Genomic DNA, 19,564 nt, shown 5'->3' with positions numbered 1-19,564 from the left:
ACTAAGTGTTCCCTATAGTCCACTATAGTTTACTGTATATGCCCAAAAATGCCCGCCCGAATGGGTTGTGTATGGCACTGTTTTCAATAATACCTTACACTTACTATCTTAACGTCTGAGTGTCAGAAAGGTTCGAACCGGTGCTGGGGCCCGATCCACAAAGCGTTCGTAACGTTACGACCTGTCGTAACTCTATAGGTTATCATAAGCTTACGAATGTCGTAGGGCTACGAACACTTTGTGGATCGGTACCCTAGTCTTTGACATTATCCCCTTAATCCCCTGAACATCGGTATGGTGCTGACAAACCAAGAAACCAAACAAATGTGCGTTTTTCTTTCGAACCACGATCATAGCTGCCTGACTCCACTAAGGGACGCAACTCTGTACAGTGGTGACGTTCTTAAAAGGTACACATATATACAAACCATCCTCTATATCCCGATCGTTCAGCCCTATCCAGAAAGACCAAGTTCCGTTCCTGTAAGTAAGAAAATACATTCTTTAGTCGAGTCGAATCACCCATGTTTCAATTGCGTTTGTCTGTATATTACCTACGGTCGTTGTAACATTGTTTACTGTTAGAAGACACATAGATTACACAAATAACAAAGTACAAAACCGAATTTAGATCTGCCTTATTTACAAGAGTGACCACGGTTTGTAGACACTCTTAACAATATTCCAGCAATGTAACTGCGAGGGACACCAGAAATGGGCTTCACACATTGTATCCACGTGTGGAATCGAACCTGGTTCTTCAGCGTAACCGAAGAGATGGTATATATCAAGCAACGATCCTGGGTACCGTTGTACAAAGCGACCATAGCGTCAATTTGACCGAAACTCCCATACCTTAACATAGACTTAAGGCAGTCTTAGCACTAAAGATTGTTTGTACAACGGCAGCTTGGTCATCTACCAGATCAGCTTACCATACTATTTTGTGGAAAAAACTCTCGAGGGTGGAGTTGGAGATGCTGACGAGATCGCCGCCCAACCCGCGACAAAGGTCCCTCGCCTCCGTCCACGTTTTCAGCGTGTACGCCTTTCCTCCGAAGTACTGTCAGGGAAAACATAATATACAGGTCAAACATGATATGAAGGTACACGGAACAGGCTTTTCCCTGAAGTATTGATAGGGAAAACATAACATTTACATACTATCACAAAGACAGGCTTTTCCCCGAAGTATTGTCAGGGAAAACATAACATTCACATACTATCACAAAGACGGGTTTCCCGCCCCAAGTATTGTCAGGGAAAACATAACATTTACATATTATCACAAAGACGGGTTTTTCCCAAGAAGTATTGTCAGGGAAAACATAACATTCACATACTATCACAAAGACGGGTTTTTCCCCGAAGTATTGTCAGGGAAAACATAACATTCACATACTATCACAAAGACAGGCTTTTCCCCGAAGTATTGTCAGGGAAAACATAACATTCACATACTATCACAAAGACGGGCTTTTTCCCCGAAGTATTGTCAGGGAAAACATAACATTACATACTATCACAAAGACGGGCTTTCCCCGAAGTATTGTCAGGGAAAACATAACATTCACATACTATCACAAAGACAATTCCCGAAGTATTGTCATACATTCACATACTATCACAAAGACGGGCTTTTCCCCGAAGTATTGTCATAACATTCACATACTATCACAAAGACGGGCTTTTCCCCCGAAGTATTGTCAGGGAAAACATAACATTCACATACTATCACAAAGACGGGCTTTTCCCCCGAAGTATTGTCAGGAAAAACATAACATATACATACTATCACAAAGACGGGTTTTTCCCCCGAAGTATTGTCAGGGAAAACATAACATATACATACTATCACAAAGACGGGTTTTTCCCCCGAAGTATTGTCAGGGAAAACATAACATTCACATACTATCACAAAGACGGGCTTTTCCCCCGAAGTATTGTCAGGGAAAACATAACATTCACATACTATCACAAAGACGGGCTTTTTCCCCGAAGTATTGTCAGGGAAAAACATAACATTCCCCGACATACTATCACAAAGACGGGTTTTCCCCGAAGTATTGTCAGGGAAAACATAACATTCACATACTATCATAACAAAGAGACGGGCTTTTCCCCGAAGTATTGTCAGGGAAAACATAACATTCACATACTATCACAAAGACGGGCTTTTCCCCGAAGTATTGTCAGGGAAAACATAACATTCACATACTATCACAAAGACGGGCTTTTCCCCGAAGTATTGTCAGGGAAAACATAACATTCACATACTATCACAAAGACAGGCTTTTTCCCCGAAGTATTGTCAGGAAAAAACATAACATTCACATACTATCACAAAGACGGGCTTTTCCCCTGAAGTATTGTCAGGGAAAACATAACATTCACATACTATCACAAAGACGGGCTTATTCCCCGAAGTATTGTCAGGGAATACATAACATTCCCCTATCACAAAGACGGGCTTTTTCCCCGAAGTATTGTCAGGGAAAACAAAACATTCACATACTATCACAAAAGACAGGTTTTTCCCCGATGTATTGTCAGGGAAAACATAATATTCTCATACTACTATCACTAAAGACGGGCTTATTCCCCGAAGTATTGTCAGGGAATACATAACACACATACTATCACAAAGACGGGCTTTTCCCCCGAAGTATTGTCAGGGAAAACATAACATTCACATACTATCACAAAGACAACGGGCTTTTCCCCCGGGAAAACATAGTATTGTCACAAAGACGGGTTTTCCCCGACATTGTCAGGGAAAACATAACAACATTCACAAAGACGGGCTTTTCCCCCGAAGTATTGTCAGGGAAAACATAACATTCACATACTATCACAAAGACGGGTTTTCCCCCGAAGTATTGTCAGGGAAAACATAACATTCACATACTATCATAACATTAATACTACGGGTTTTCCCCGAAGTATTGTCAGGGAAACATAACATTCACATACTATCACAAAGACAGGTTTTTCCCCGAAGTATTGTCAGGGAAAACATAACATTCACATACTATCACAAAAGACGGGCTTATTCCCCGAAGTATTGTCAGGGAATACATAACATTCACATTGTCACTATCATAACATCACAAAGACGGGCTTTTCCCGAAGCATTGTCAGGGAAAACATAACATTCACATACTATCACAAAGACGGGTTTTCCCCGAAGTATTGTCAGGGAAAACATAACATTCACATACTATCACAAAGACGACGGGTTTTCCCCGATGTATTGTCAGGGAAGGAAAACATAACATTCACATACTATCACAAAGACGGGTTTTCCCCCAGGGAAGTATTGTCAGGGAAAACATAACATTCACATACTATCACATACTATCCACAAAGACGGGTTTTCCCCCGAAGTATTGTCAGGGAAAACATAACATATACATACTATTACAAAGACAGGTTTTCTCCTGCATTGTCAGGGAAAAGACATAACAGAAACATATACATTGTCACAGAGACATTTTTCTCCTGTATTGTCAGGGAAGACATAAAGACACATATGTTGTCACAGAGACAGGCTTTTCCCAAAGTCAGGGAAAATGTTATATACAGGCACAGTCACACAGAACAGGCTTTCCCTTTTCAGCTGAATGTCGGGCGGTGGGGTAGCCTAATGGTTGAAGCGTTCGCTCGTCACGCCGAAGACCCGGGTTCGATTCCCCACATGGGTACAATGTGTGAAGCCCATTTCTGATGACCCCCGCCGTGATATTACTGGAATATTGCTAAACGCGGCGTAAAACCTTACTCACTCAGCTGAATGTCAGGTAAAATAATATAATCTAAAGCTACAGTCACACGGAACAAGCTCACTCTGTACTGTCAGGGACAGATACAGATACAGATATATACAGATACAGCAGCACAGAACAGTTGAATGACAGGTCCATACAGGATTGTTTACAGACTAATAGCTGGAATATTGCTGGGTGCCTTGGTCCACGCATCCACACTTTATCCAACACCATATATGTTTAACGTAGGTTTACCCTATAGCACATATCATTGTAGCCATGCCAGGACTTGGGACACGGTAGGGGACTGGGCGTGGTTGGAGGCGGGGTCAGGGCGGTGGTGTAGCCTGTCCGGGGGTACTCGCAGATGTATGGTCGGTGGTCGGTACAGTTGTGGTTTTCCCACAGTCCGGCAGGGTGGCCAGATCGGATACCAACGCACGTTTTTCTCTCGTTGCCTGAAAACAAATATATACATTAGACTACATGACGAAAACGTTTTACAACGAACGGCTGTATATTTTAGTCCAAAATGGATATAAATCACATCATCATTGCTGCAAAGAGACATATTCACTTATGCTGTATTAAAAATATGCTTCCAAATCTAACTTTCTATATAAAAACTCTAAAAGAAATATTCTTTGTGGAAAAACATATATCAGCTGTATCAGCAAAAATGATAAAATAAATAATTTCCATCATAAATGGAGCCTTCTCTCCCCAGTACTTAGATGACTCAAACTGTATTGACTTGTACCTGACATTATCTGTACATTATCTATTTAATGAATTATGCATGTTTATAAATATATTAATACAAAAATATCTCACCTGTACATCTGTACATTATCAATTTAATGAATTATGCATGTTATAAATATATTAATACAAAAATATCTCACCTGTACATCATGTAGCCATATTACTTTAAGCCGTACGTATCACGGCTTGGTATATCTGCAATATTGTAATCTTGGGAACCAATAAAAAAAAAATCTTAAAAAACTACGTTGTGGCCTGACGTTGTGATACGTCAATTTTACGTCGCAACAAGGTTACGTTATTTGATGCTAACGTATTTTACGTTGTGTTAACGTTCTATTTAACGTTAGATAGTTGAATAGTTTTCCCAGTAGAGAACATTACATAAGGAACAAAGCAGAAATTCACTTCAATGGTTATTAGTCAATTTACATGTTGTTATAAGAAACGTTGTCATAAAGTTGTGAGGAGCCCACGTAAATGTGCAACGTTGTTGTTACTTTGTGACATAACGTTCTAAAATGACGTAACACTAACGTTGTGACAACGTCATGACGTTACTAATCTACAACCTTCCAACAACGTTCTGAAAACGCTGTGTGGTGAGGTGAGTTTAACTGAAACCCGAATTGGTAGTTATTCAGGTATCGTAGGCCAAAAAGGTGAATTTCATTGGTGACGGGTTATTTCATCATTTTAGGGCTTTCTTTAAAACCAGCAGTTTTGGTTATTCTCATTTTGAAGGTCCTTACCAGTGTGAGTCTCGTACCAAGCTGTAAAATCAAGGGCCTGACCGCTTGACCATTGGTACGTCCCAGGGTTGTCAATGTCGCTCAATCCCACCCAGAACGCTGACGGCTTGACCAGCATCTCGGCGCCCAGAAAGGCTTGAACATGACTGAAAACATTAACTGATGCTTAATCCATTTTATCTGATGAAGTAAGAAATAAATTTATGTTATCATCTAACCGTATGTGAGGGCTTTAAAATGTACAAGCCTCTCCGATATATACTAAGTGAGTGAGTGAGTGTGGTTTTACGCCGCCTTTAGCAATATTCTAGTAATATCACGGCCGGGGGACACCAGAAATGGGCTTCACACATTGTACCCATGTGGGGAATCGAACCCGGATCTTCGTCGTGAAGAGCGGACGCTGAAACATATTAGGCTACCCCGCCGTCCCTGATATATACTGCTTGAAGGATGTTAAGAAATTCCTTCGCAGAGTAATATGAAAGAATCGAATATTCTTAAACCTCTTTTGAGTAGCAAAACAGTTCTTTGGCCTCAGCGTTTTCTGATTAGACATTGTTGGATCTCGCGGACCTACCTGCCAGTGATGGTGGCGAGGTGACCTTTGTTAGCTATGCAATCCTTCTCTGCATCCCGCCACGATTTCGGTACCCACTTGAAGTCATAGCAGGTCGCGTGGAGGCCGAGTTGCTGGACGAGAAGGAAAGGTGTTTCAACATTTAAATATATAATATAATAAATTAATATTTCATTTTCATAGCGGTTAGTATCCATCTGTCTAGTTGCTCGCTGGCGCAATTGTAGGGGACAGTGGAGTGTGAGGGGATATGTCAAATACTGTAAGCAGTTCAGAAGGGTTTTGATTAGGCTTTTAAAAGTGGATTCACAGGAGGTGGCTTTGAGTTCTGATGGTAAAGTGTACCAACATATGTCGAAATATGTGTGGAAATACGTTGGGGTAGGCTAGTGGGTAAAGCGTTGGCTCGTCACGCCGAAGACCCGGGTTCGATTCCCCACATGGGTACAATGTGTGGAGCCCATTCTGGTGTCCCCCGCCGTGATGTTGCTGGAATATTGCTAAAAGCGGCGTAAAACCAAACCCACTCACTCACTCACTGACGTTGGCGTTCTATATGTGATATAATCGAGTCCGTAAGTTATAGAATGTCCACAAAATGCCGTGGTTTAAGGTTTCAGAGGCTTGAAAAACTTTTTATACGGATAATCATCATAAAAATAGAGCAAGCAAGTGGTGTTTGATTGGCTAGACTGGTTTTTAAATGACTTGAATGGTCTTTGACTTGAACGGTGTTTGAATGATTTGAACGGTGTTTGAGGGACTTAAAAGGACCCGTGAAGATCCGAGTTAGAATTGATCTTCAGTAACCCATGTTTGTCGTAAGAGGCGACTAACAGGATCGGGTGGGCAGACTCGCTGACTTGGTTGACACGTGTCATCGTATCCCGATTGAGTAGATCTGGTCCAGACTCGATTATTTACAGACCGCCGCCATATAGCTGGGATATTGCTGAGTGCGACGTAAAACTAAACTCAATGATTCACTTAAAGGGTGTTTGCGGGACTTCAGTGGTTCTCTAATGACTTGAATGGTGGTTGAGTGACTTAAATGGGATTTAAATTATATTTGAACGGTGTTTGAAGGCCTTGAATAGTGTTTGAATAACTTGAATGGCGTTTGGATGACTTGAATGGCGTTTGAATGGAATTTGAAATACTTGAACGGTGTCTGAATTATTTCAACTCTGTTTGAAGACCTTGAATAGTGTTTGAATGACTTGAATGGCGTTTGAATGGCGCTTGAATGACTTGAATGGCGTTTGAATGACTTGAATGGCGTTTGAATGACTTGAATGGCGCTTGAATGACTTGAATGGCGTTTGAATGACTTGAATGGCGTTTGAATGGAATTTGAAATACTTGAACGGTGTCTGAATTATTTCAACTCTGTTTGAAGACCTTGAATAGTGTTTGAATGACTTGAATGGCGTTTGAGTGACTTAAATGGAATTTGAATGACATAAATGATGTTTGAATGATTTGAATGGTGTTTGAGTGTCTTGAATGGTGTTTGACCAGCTCCCGTTTACCATGTTCACGAGTAGAATGTACAGTATCAAGCGCGGGAGTACATACGGATCCTTGGCAACCGTTGCCGAGTTCCAGCTTGGAGTTGGATATAATGGTCATCGGTTTCTTGCACACGGCCCCGCTCAGTTTGTCTTCGCACACGCGGTCTTGCCAAGCGGGATACTGCAACACGAAAACGAGGCTTTCAGTGGCATAAATTCATCCATGAACCTCATCTCTCATAAACAAACAGAAATCGATTGTTGTATCATCAATCACAAAATATAAGCTACTTTTTGGCCCATAGGATCTACATAATTTATGCAATTAGTACAATTAGTGAATGAGAGCTCGTCCTTGTGTTATTTGGATTTTCAACACATTTCTCTGTAGGTATTACAATATTCAACGTATGCATGAGGCTAACATTCGAATAACTGTTGATTTTAGTCTTGGAGGTTTTCAGAATGCATTTTCTGAATATTTCAATATGAGCTTCTTTTATCTGGGACCTCGGCGTGAAGAGAGAACGGGATACCCACCGCCCCTCGTGTGAAATTTAAATAATTTTTCCAGTGTGAAACTGGATCCTATTCTAACTCGATATTTAAGTTTTTATATCTACAAAGGAAAAGCAGAAGATCCCACTAAACTGATACGCATTCTAACTCGATGCGTAATGTCGATCAATGTGATGAAAAGCTAGGGGATATGCTATGGAATCCGAAAAAGGACATTGTCGCGATGTCGCATTGTCGCCCTCTCAAAACACAAGCAAAATGAGGGCAAAATTAACCAAAGCGCGACAATGCGACAACGCGACATTTCGGCCATTTGTCGCATTGTCGCGTTTTAATATTTTCTATTCCTCCAAAGGGCGACAATCCCAATGCTTGTTTTTGAGAGGGGCGACAACGGGACAATGCGACAACGCGACAATGTCCCTTCTCGGATTCCATAGTATGCTTAACTGTTTTAGGTGGTATAAACCCACACATGTTATTTGTCATCATTCACTCTTGGTGGTCAGTTAATGAATTTATAACAGGTATAATTAGTGGTAAATGACTTAGATTACCTGACAAAGGTTCCATTTGGTACTTGTGTCTGGAGTAAATATTCAACATTATAAACATCGATCAAAGGATTCAACTGGATAACACGTTGATTGATTAATTACTGCTATCTTATTACAGCGTAACTTTGGTTAAAAGGTAGTTTTTCTATGTAATGTAGATTTACTAATCTGTACCTGAATACACCTTTGTCGTCGGTGTCTGCGTAAAACAACGTCCCTTCTTCAAGGATTTCAACTTCGGTAATACATTGATTGATTTCAGCCCACATTGGCTAACTAAATTACTGTTTTAAAGAAAGGCGGACATTATGCAATTAGTTGCCAGGTGCTATCTCTTGGGTGACCAATGAGACTATACACCAATACCTGAAAAGATTTTATCACTTTTCTGTATATTATAAATCACATCATCATTGCTGCAAAGAGACATATTCACTTATGCTGTATTAAAAATATGCTTCCAAATCTAACTTTCTATATAAAAACTCTAAAAGAAATATTCTTTGTGGAAAACATATATCAGCCAAAATGATAAAATAAATAATTTCCATCATAAATGGAGCCTTCTCTCCCAGTACTTAGTTGACTCAAACTGTATTGACTTGTACCTGACATTATCTGTACATTATCTATTTAATGAATTATGCCTGTTTATAAATATATTAATACAAAATATCTCACCTGTACATCTGTACATTATCTATTTAATGAATTATGCATGTTATAAATATATTAATAACAAAATATCTCACCTGTACATCATGTAGCCATATTACTTTAAGCCGTACGTATCACGGCTTGGTATATCTGCAATATTGTAATCTTGGGAACCAATAAAAAAAAATCTTAAAAACTATGTTACTTTGTGACATAACGTTCTAAAATGACGTAACACTAACGTTGTGACAACGTCATGACGTTACTAATCTACAACCTTCCAACAACGTTCTGAAAAACGCTGTGTGGTGAGGTGAGTTTAACTGAAACCCGAATTGGTAGTTATTCAGGTATCGTAGGCCAAAAGGTGAATTGCATTGGTGACGGGTTATTTCATCATTTTAGGGCTTTCTTTAAAACCAGCAGTTTTGGTTATTCTCATTTTGAAGGTCCTTACCAGTGTGTGAGTCTCGTACCAAGTTGTAAAATCAAGGGCCTTTGACCGCTTGACCATTGGTACGTCCCAGGGTTGTCAATGTCGCCCTAATCCCACCCAGAACGCTGATTTGGCTTGACTAGCATCATCTCGGCGCCCAGAAAGGCTTGAACATGACTGAAAACATTAACTGATGCTTAATCCATTTTATCTGATGAAGTAAGAAATAAATTTATGTTATCATCTAACCGTATGCGAGGGCTGTCGTACAAGCCTCTCCGATATATACTAAGTGAGTGAGTGGAGTGTGGTTTTACACCGCTTTTGGCCATCTCTAGTAATATCACGGCGGGGACACCTCAGAAATAGGCTTCACACATTGTACCCCGCCGTGGGAATCAGACCCGGATCTTCGTCGTGAAGAGCGGACGCTAAGTATAATATTAGGCTACCCCGCGGTCCTAATGATATATACCAAGGCTTGAAGGATGGTAAGAAATTCCTTCTTAGAGTAGTAATATGAAAGAATCAAGATATTCTTAAACCTTCTTTGAGTAGCAAAGCAGTACTTTGGCCTCAGCGCTTTCTGATTAGACATTGTTTGGATCTCGCGGACCTACACCTGCCAGTGATGGTGGCGAGGTGACCTTTATTCACTTCTGAAATCCTTCTCTCTGCATCCCGCCACGATTTCGCTGGTACCCACTTTGAAGCTCTAAAGCTTAGGTCGCATTCAGAGCGAGGTTACTGAATGAGAAGGAAGGTGTTTCAACATTTAAATATGTAATATAATATAACAAGTTTTATGGATAACAACCCTTTATTTTCGTGGAGTGCGATGTTTTGATATGATTCTGTACCTCGTTGTCGGGCTAAGAGTGATACATGGCTGTAGGAGCTGCATATATATACTGTATAATAAATGAAACAAATATAATAGGATAAAGGAAACAAACATAATTGCCAAGGATTGGCTACAGTAAGCTTTGATGTAAAGCCAGTAAGTACAGTTGATAGTGGATGGAAGCCAGAGGATGTTACAATGAGATGTTTATAATGGATGCGAAGCCATACAATAGACTGGGCTTCTGGTGGAGGAGGATCATAAGCAGATGGAATGAAGTGCATCCTTTGTCACGGTTGATGGTAGGTTTGTGGCGTTTGATGAAATTTACTCTGTGGAGCTTTGCGTTTGAAGTCCGGTTTGGTTGTTGGCGAGAAATGGTGATGTCGGACCACCCCATTTGATGATTGGGGTTGGCTTTGATGTGTATTTTCAGAGATATTGATCGGTGTCGGAATCTGAAGCAACAGAGGTGCGATGTCTCCTTTGACTCGGGTGCTGATGGTCGACGTTCTCACCCATGTATAATTGTCCACAACTCACAGCCCATTCTTTGTAAATAAATAATACCCCGGGCTGTTGGGTTGCTGACGGTGGCTGTCTCCTGCTGGTACGGGAGGGAGGTTGTTGAGGCTGGAGGGACGCTGAGAAGGTAGTGTGCTCCATCTCTGCCTGTTGTTCTTGTGGAGTCGGCTGATTGGTGTGATGGTTTCTACTTCAATGTAGGGAATGGATATCTTGGATGGGGGCTGATTCTGCTTGTGATCTTTGGCAGGAGTGAAAGCGTTGCCTGATGGTCTCCAGCTTGACTATTCCCCAGGCGGGTAGTGGTCAGGTTCCACAAAGACTCCCTCTCCTCCCTCAGGTGTCTCAATTTCTTCCCTGTAGGTTTGTTGAGCAGATGTTCCTACCATAGCAAGCCTACCATCAGCTTACTGCCTTAGCCAATCATGGCAATTTAAGTGTTAGTTTCCCCTTTGTCTATTATGTTGTTTCCATTGTTATATACAGTATATATATGCAGCTCCTACACTTCCATGCGACCACTCTTTGGTTTTACAATTCGGGTACAAGAATCTGTATCGAAACGCCGCGACTCAATTTGAAAATAAAGCAAAGCTGTTATCCATAAAACTTGTTATACATTGTACGTAAGTCATAGCAGGTCGCGTGGAGGCCCATTTGCTGGACGAGAAGGAAAGGTGTTTCAACATTTAAATATATAATATAATAAATTAATATTTCATTTTCATAGCGAGTTAGTATCCATCTGTCTAGTTGTTTCGCTGGCGCAATTGTAGGGGACAGTGGAGTGTGAGGGATATGTCAAATACTGTAAGCAGTTCAGAAGGGTTTTGATTAAACTTTTAAAAGTGGATCCACAGGAGGTGGCTTTGAGTTCTGATGGTAAAGTGTACCAACATATGTCGAAATATGTGTGGAAATACGTTGGGGTAGGCTAGTGGTAAAGCGTTGGCTCGTCACGCCGAAGACCCGGGTCTGATTCCCCACATGGGTACAATGTGTGGAGCCCATTCTGGTGTCCCCCGCCGTGATGTTGCTGGAATATTGCTAAAAGCGGCGTAAAACCAAACCCACTCACTCACTCACTGACGTTGGCGTTCTATATGTGATATAATCGAGTCCGTAAGTTATAGAATGTCCACAAAAAAATGCCGCCTTGGTTTAAGGTTTCAGAGGCTTGAAAAACTTTTATACGGATAATCATCATAAAATAGAGCAAGCAAGTGTGTGTTTGATTGGCTAGACTGGTTTTAAATGACTTGAATGGTCTTTGACTTGAACGGTGTTTGAATGATTTGAACGGTGTTTGAGGGACTTAAAAGGACCCGTGAAGATCCGAGTTAGAATTGATCTTCAGTAACCCTATGTTTGTCGTAAGAGGCGACTAATGAGGATCGGGTGGGCAGACTCGCTGACTTGGTTGACACATGTCATCGTATCCCGATTGAGTAGATCTGGTCCAGACTCGATTATTTACAGACCGCCGCCATATAGCTGGGATATTGCTGAGTGCGACGTAAAACTAAACTCAATGATTCACTTTAAAGGGTGTTTGCGGGACTTCAGTGGTTCTCTAATGACTTGAATGGTGGTTGAGTGACTTTAAATGGGATTTAAATTTGATATTTGAACGGTGTTTGAAGGCCTTGAATAGTGTTTGAATAACTTGAATGGCGTTTGGATGACTTGAATGGCGTTTGAATGGAATTTGAAATACTTGAACGGTGTCTGAATTATTTCAACTCTGTTTGAAGACCTTGAATAGTGTTTGAATGACTTGAATGGCGTTTGAATGGCGCTTGAATGACTTGAATGGCGTTTGAAATGACTTGAATGGCGTTTGAATGACTTGAATGGCTTTTGAATGACTTGAATAGCGTTTGAATGACTTGAATGGCGTTTGAATGGAATTTGAAATACTTGAACGGTGTCTGAATTATTTCAACTCTGTTTGAAGACCTTGAATAGTGTTTGAATGACTTGAATGGCGTTTGAGTGACTTAAATGGAATTTGAATGACATAAATGATGTTTGAATGATTTGAATGGTGTTTGAGTGTCTTGAATGGTGTTTGACCAGCTCCTCTGCTTACCATGTTCACGAGTAGAATGTACAGTATCAAGCGCGGGAGTACATACGGATCCTTGGCAACCGTTGCCGAGTTCCAGCTTGGAGTTGGATATAATGGTCATCGGTTTCTTGCACACGGCCCCGCTCAGTTTGTCTTCGCACACGCGGTCTTGCCAAGCGGGATACTGCAACACGAAAACGAAGCTTTCAGTGGCATAAATTCATCCATGAACCTCATCTCTCATAAACAAACAGAAATCGATTGTTGTATCATCAATCACAAAATATAAGGTACTTTTTGGCCCATAGGATCTACATAATTTATGCAATTAGTACAATTAGTGAATGAGAACTCGTCCTTGTGTTATTTGGATTTTCAACACATTTCTCTGTAGGTATTACAATATTCAACGTATGCATGAGGCTAACATTCGAATAACTGTTGATTTTAACTGTTGATTTTAGTCTTGGAGGTTTTCAGAATGCATTTTCTGAATATTTCAATATGAGCTTCTTTTATCTGGGACCTCGGCGTGAAGAGAGAACGGGCTACCCACCGCCCCTCGTGTGAAATTTAAATAAATTTTTCCAGTGTGAAACTGGATCCTATTCTAACTCGATATTTAAGTTTTTTATATCTACAAAAGGAAAAGCAGAAGATCCCACTAAAGATACGCATTAACACATGCGTGATGTCGATCAATGTGATGTAGCTAGGGGGTATGCTATGGAATCCGAAAAAGGACATTGTCGCGATGTCGCATTGTCGCCCTCTCAAAACACAAGCAAAATGAGGCAAAATTAACCAAAGCGCGACAATGCGACAACGCGACATTTCGGCCATTTGTCGCATTGTCGCGTTTTTAATATTTTTCTATTCCTCCAAAGGGCGACAATCCCAATGCTTGTTTTTGAGAGGGCGACAACGGGACAATGCGACAACGCGACAATGTCCCTTCTCGGATTCCATAGTATGCTTAACTGTTTTTAATAGAGTTATCACTATCATTTAAAACTTGGACCTGGCGACACTCAGACATCACAGGAATATACTTCGTGGAACTCACGACAGAAATATACTCAGAACATACTCATAAATATACTCATATACTTCGTGGGCCTGGGGACAGTACAGCAAGCAAGAGTATACTGCAAGAATCTCATGACATGAAAGCAAGACAGAAATACACTTCACTGATCGCGGGACATTTAGGATCCGTGGCCAAAATGATTATACACATGTACATGTATTTCTGGTGGGAGGAATCCCTATTATTGAACCGGAGTTAACTTGTTGCTTGATGGGCATTTTAGAAGTTGGTGAGTCAATAGTGAAGCATACTACTATAACTGTCACAACTTATTGTTTATTGCATAGAGCGACATTTCGGTGTAGATTCTTACACAGTGCAAGCTAAAAATATACTTTATGGGTCACAACTTATTGCTTACTGCATAGTAATATGTCGCATTGTCGCATTGTCGCGCATTTTTGGGCTTTTTTCACACATCTTAGATGGGGCGACAACGCGACATATTTTGACCTTGAAAATTGTCGCTATGTCGCATTGTCGCCCTTTGGAGGAATAGAAAAATATTATTAAAAACGCGACATGCGACATCGCGACAAATGGCCGAAATGTCGCGTTGTCGCATTGTCGCGCTTTGGTTAATTTTGCTTCATTTTGCTTTTTATTGAGAGGGCGACAACACGATAATGCGACAACGCGACAATGTCCCTTCTCGGATTCCATAGATAACGGTGTAAGAATCTACACCTAAACGTCGCACTGTGCAATAAACAAAAGTCGTCCTGCATAAAGTTTTATCGGTGTTGACTCTGTTAACTTAATGGATGTACTCACGTCCGCCGACATAGCAACACAGTCCTCGTCATGCCCCATCCAGTTGTTGGGTTCGTTCTTGGCCCAGTGGGTGTACGACACGGGCTGGCCGTCCTGCCAAGCGAACTTCATCTCTAAAACTTTATCATTCAGGCCTATCCATACGAAATGGCCGTGTTTGGCTAAACCTGCGTATAAACATGAAGACAGTGTTATGGTTTTATGGTTTCGCAATACTTCAGCAATATCGCGACGGGGTGGGTGAAATGGCCTATGCCGAGACTAGCGAACACTCTAACCAGTATTCGACCCCGCCGCCTCGTATGTGAACATGAAAGGGGAGTTGGTCAGTGCGATACAGTATTTATCTCTCGTCACATTCTACAACGAACAAATTAGTCGACTCGGCGGATTGGAATTAAAGGTGATCTGCTTGTATCAGTTTAGTTGTGAGCTGATGAAAGGGGCCTTTTCTAACACAGCTGTGTCGAAATTGATCCTACATTAATACTTCGAGTTATCCGAAGCGCGACATTGCGTTACGCGACATTCGGCAATTTTCCAGACATGTGACGTAAATAATCGACGCTGGGTATGACAAACGAGTGATTGGTGTTATGAGCAGTCTCCAGCGTAATTGCGTTACGAATACATCCAAGTCACTAGCTATTTCGTTGCGTTTCACCGTAAGCATGCACCTTTTCGACCCTTACCTACTTTTCGAACCCTAACTTACTTTTTGACCCTTACTTACTTTTCGATCCTAACTTACTTTTCGATCCTAACTTACTTTTCGACCCTTACTTACTTTTCGACCCTAACTTACTTTTCGACCCTTACTTACTTTTCGACCCTAATGTACTTTTTTACCCTTACTTACTTTTCGACCCTAACTTACTTTTCGACCCTTACTTACTTTTCGACCTAACGTACTTTTCGACCCTAACTTACTTTTCGACCCTTACTTACTTTTCGACCCTAACTTACTTTTCGACCCTAACTTACTTTTCGACCCTTACTTACTTTTCGACCCTGACTTACCTTTCGACCCTTACTTACCTTCGACCCTAACGTACTTTTCGATCCTAACTTACTTTTCGACCCTAACTTACTTTTCAATCTTTACTTGCTTTTCGACCCTTACTTACTTTTCGGGATCATGGAGTAGACGAACTTATTTTCTCCATCGTCGATGGTGCTAGCGAGTTTGGCTCCCTGGTACGCGCACTGTTGGATGGAGTTGTCCCATGAACCAGTGTTCCAGGCGAAATAGTAGCAGGATCCGCGGTAATTACGCCAGTTCTGGGGACATTGGTATGTGTAGCCAGCTGAAAGCAGAAGCTAACTGGAATGAGTGAGTGAGTGAGTGAGTAAATTGGATTCGACCCGGAACTGAGGTGGGAGGAAAGCCCGAAATGATACAGGGTTTTTGTGACGCTCAACACGTCATCAGCATGAGCATGGCTCCAACAAACATAAAACAAACCAGGCCGAACGAGGATTTGAACCCAGCAGTTTCCTGCACGAACGATAGTAAGCACGGTATGGTGTTGACCAACCTGGAAATCAGGGATTCGAACTCACGATCATAGGAATGCAACAACAAACTGCACCACCGTTACAAGTGGGCCACCTGTAACCCCAAGGTGGGTAAGTGCAGTACAAACATTGCTTCATGGGTCTATACTATATATATACAGGTAATAACTACACCTCTCTTTTACCAACTGGAAACTTCCATAAATGTGACACAAATGTGCATCAGATAATATAACGAAATGCCAGCTACATAGATATGAATATATTCAAAACAACAAAGAGAAGGGAAGATTTGTGTATGTAAATTAGGACCCAAGCTTGGAGTTGTAAGAATAATAGTAAGAGAAATGTGTGCTCTTCTATTGCACTTCCACAAGGAATATGCTCAAATCCGAAAACATTAATATCCATGTCAATGGATTAGTGTGTACAAGAAATTCATTCTCAGCTTCCTGGGGAGTATACAACCCGAGCTGCCTGTGAGGTGCTAGAAGGTCATACAACTTCGGGTTACATCAATGTCTAATGCTACACTTCAAAACACCTACCTGGAACAGACTTTGGCGAGGTTGTCTGGGGTAGAGAGGTAGCTCCAACTTTATCTATTAAAAAAAAATGAGAATATTTTAGAAATAGACTTTATTACTTTTTAACTGTTCACATATATTTTATTGTGTTAAAACATATAAATATACTGAGGGAAAACAATAATGGATCACATGACAGCAAAAGTGTTCCTTTAATTTTTTCCAAGATTTCTTCACAAGCCTTGTATCTCACAACTGAAGAAACCTGAAAAAAAGAAAGGAACACTTGTGCTTTCATGTGATCCCTTATTTTATTCCCTCAGTATAGAAACCGCCTACGGCAGAACATAATGAATCCCGATTATGTACCAAAACAAAAGCCATGGGCTCTGTGAATTATATGAAAACGGTAAACCAGTCTTGATACCGTGCACTTGCGAACAGGATATGCACGTACGGTTCTACCCTTGCTATATCAACTGGGTGTGGCCATGATGTTATTAAATATATGAAATGAAACCTCGTTACTCCAGACTATACCTTTCAAACCACCCGTGAAAATCCGGGTTAGAATTGATCTTTAGTAACCCGTGCATGTCGTAAGAGGCACCTAACGGGATTGGGTAGTCAGGCTCGCTGATTTGGTTGACAGTAATGACACATGCCATTGTATTCCAATTGCGTAGATACTACAGGTTGCTGTGCGTCGAGAGGCAGCACGCTTGAAAAGCTCTCCTGGTTTTTGCCTATTTATCATACTACTGCAGTCTGAACTTTGCTGATTTTTAGCAAACTGGATACCACATACTTCCTGGATACATATCTGTGATTTCTCTGAAATGATTCCACAAGGAAGATGAGATATTTGGAGGACTTTGTGATGTTCATATTGCTATATTTGCAATATAGCACATTCAGTGACAAGCTAACATCAGCTTGGGGTGTAACGAGTATAGACCCATGGCCAGAGACGGACAATAGACAGCCAAATTAGCTTGCTCTCAGTGACAATGAGGACCTACTCAACTAGCGAGCTGTTGTTACTTAATAGCAAAGACAATCTTATCCCTACGAACACTTTTATGCAACTTCGATCTTTTGGTATATGTTCTAAGAAACGGACTAGGAGGGGCCTACGAAATCGTAAACACCAGTAGCGATGATAAACCACGCAGACCATTCTCCACTCAATGAATAACGAAGTTAAGTCAGATCACATTAAAGGTCGATATATCAAAGCATATGTCTGTGGAATGCACAGTCTGCTAGAAACCAAAACAGCAGAGTTGTTGACTATATCATGGACAATGATGTTGATGTATTCCTTATTACGGAAACTTGGCTGCACTCACAAGGTGATGATGCCATCATTGCTGATATGACGCCACCGGCATATTCGTTTCGTCACGAACCACGTCTCTCTGGCAGGGTGTGTGGGTGTGGCTGTGATATTTAAGGAGCATTTGAACCTCACACTGTGCTTCAATAAGATATCTTATAAAGCTTCGAACAGCTGAGCTTTTGTGCAGTACAATGTGAACGTTCATGTGAGATGTGTGTGCATCTATCGTCCACCTGTATCCAAACGTAATGGTTCTACTCAACAGGATTTCATTGAAGATTTCTCATTGCTTCTGTCAAATCTCACCGCACAGAAAAACATATTCTGGGAGATTTCAACATTCATTGGGATAATCCACAGGATGCCGTCACGAAAAGTGGATTAAGCTCCTGCGAATCTCATGAGCTTGTGCAGAATGTGGCCTCTTCTACCCATAGATCAGGACATACCCTTGACTGGGTTGTTACTCGACAGGACCGGGATATCTTGGATGATGTATCTGTGTTGGATTCCCAGATGTCTGATCACCACGTTATCACCTGTATCCTATCTTTAGTGAAACCGCCAAAGTCTGTTAAAGGCTGTCAAATCTCGCAATATTAAGAAAATTGATAGGAGGACTTTAGATCAGATTTACTAAACTCACTACTTTCACGAGCCAAACTGATGATCCGGAAACTTTATGTGAATTGTATAATGACACCTATCCCATCTCCTTGATAGGCATGCACCCTTTAAAGAAAGAATATTTACGACCGTTCGTCGTTACCATGGTTTAATGAAGAGATCGCTTCTTTAAAAGAGAGCGTCGTGTCATAGAACGGAGATGGAGACAGTCGGGTTTAGAAGTGTATCGTCAAATGTTCACTGCCGCTAGAAACTGTGTAACTAGGGCAGTACGGAGGGCAAAGTCTGCATACACTCTATCAGCTCTACAGTCAGTAAGATCCAGCAGAGAGATGTATCAGCTCTAAACCGCTTAGGCTGGCAAGGCTAAGGATTCTGCTCTCCCACAGACGTCTGATCTGGGGAACTTGTGGATAACTTCAATAGCTTTTTGTTGACAAAATCTGCAAGATTCGAAATGAACTTGATTCATTGGATATACCTGTAACGCATCATGAACCAACGCCATTGGGTCAAGTTACACTTCATCAGTGCTTTTGCACCATTTTCAGATGCAGAGGTCCTAAAGCTTTTAACAACAGCAAGACCAACATTTTGTATGTTGGATCCAGCACCCAACACGATTGTTCTTGAGTTCATTGATGTTTTGCTTCCAGTGATCACACGGATAATAAACAGCAGTTTATCTTCCGGATGTCC

General features: G+C 41.1%; 1 protein-coding gene across 1 annotated transcript in view; it reads right to left on the bottom strand.

Annotated features, from left to right (window-relative positions):
* LOC124272405 (macrophage mannose receptor 1-like) overlaps positions 1–19,564 on the bottom strand; it is a 73,764-nt gene that overhangs the window by 18,271 nt on the left and 35,929 nt on the right. Inside the window, exons 23-32 of the mRNA XM_046707573.1 lie at positions 16,918–16,971; positions 15,979–16,158; positions 14,852–15,018; positions 13,055–13,171; positions 7,443–7,559; positions 5,865–5,977; positions 5,285–5,430; positions 4,023–4,225; positions 936–1,063; positions 429–481 (exon numbers count right to left, since the gene is read on the bottom strand). Of these exons, the coding sequence (XP_046563529.1) occupies positions 429–481; positions 936–1,063; positions 4,023–4,225; positions 5,285–5,430; positions 5,865–5,977; positions 7,443–7,559; positions 13,055–13,171; positions 14,852–15,018; positions 15,979–16,158; positions 16,918–16,971 (1,278 nt within the window). The remainder of the gene's footprint in view (positions 1–428; positions 482–935; positions 1,064–4,022; positions 4,226–5,284; positions 5,431–5,864; positions 5,978–7,442; positions 7,560–13,054; positions 13,172–14,851; positions 15,019–15,978; positions 16,159–16,917; positions 16,972–19,564) is intronic.

The sequence above is a fragment of the Haliotis rubra genome, unplaced genomic scaffold (assembly GCF_003918875.1).
Source record: "Haliotis rubra isolate DU_JTF1 unplaced genomic scaffold, ASM391887v1 Scf17, whole genome shotgun sequence".
NCBI classification, from domain to species: Eukaryota; Metazoa; Mollusca; class Gastropoda; order Lepetellida; family Haliotidae; genus Haliotis; species Haliotis rubra.
The sequence above is the reverse complement of the archived record's forward strand: the minus strand, read 5'-3'. Positions and strand labels throughout refer to the sequence as shown.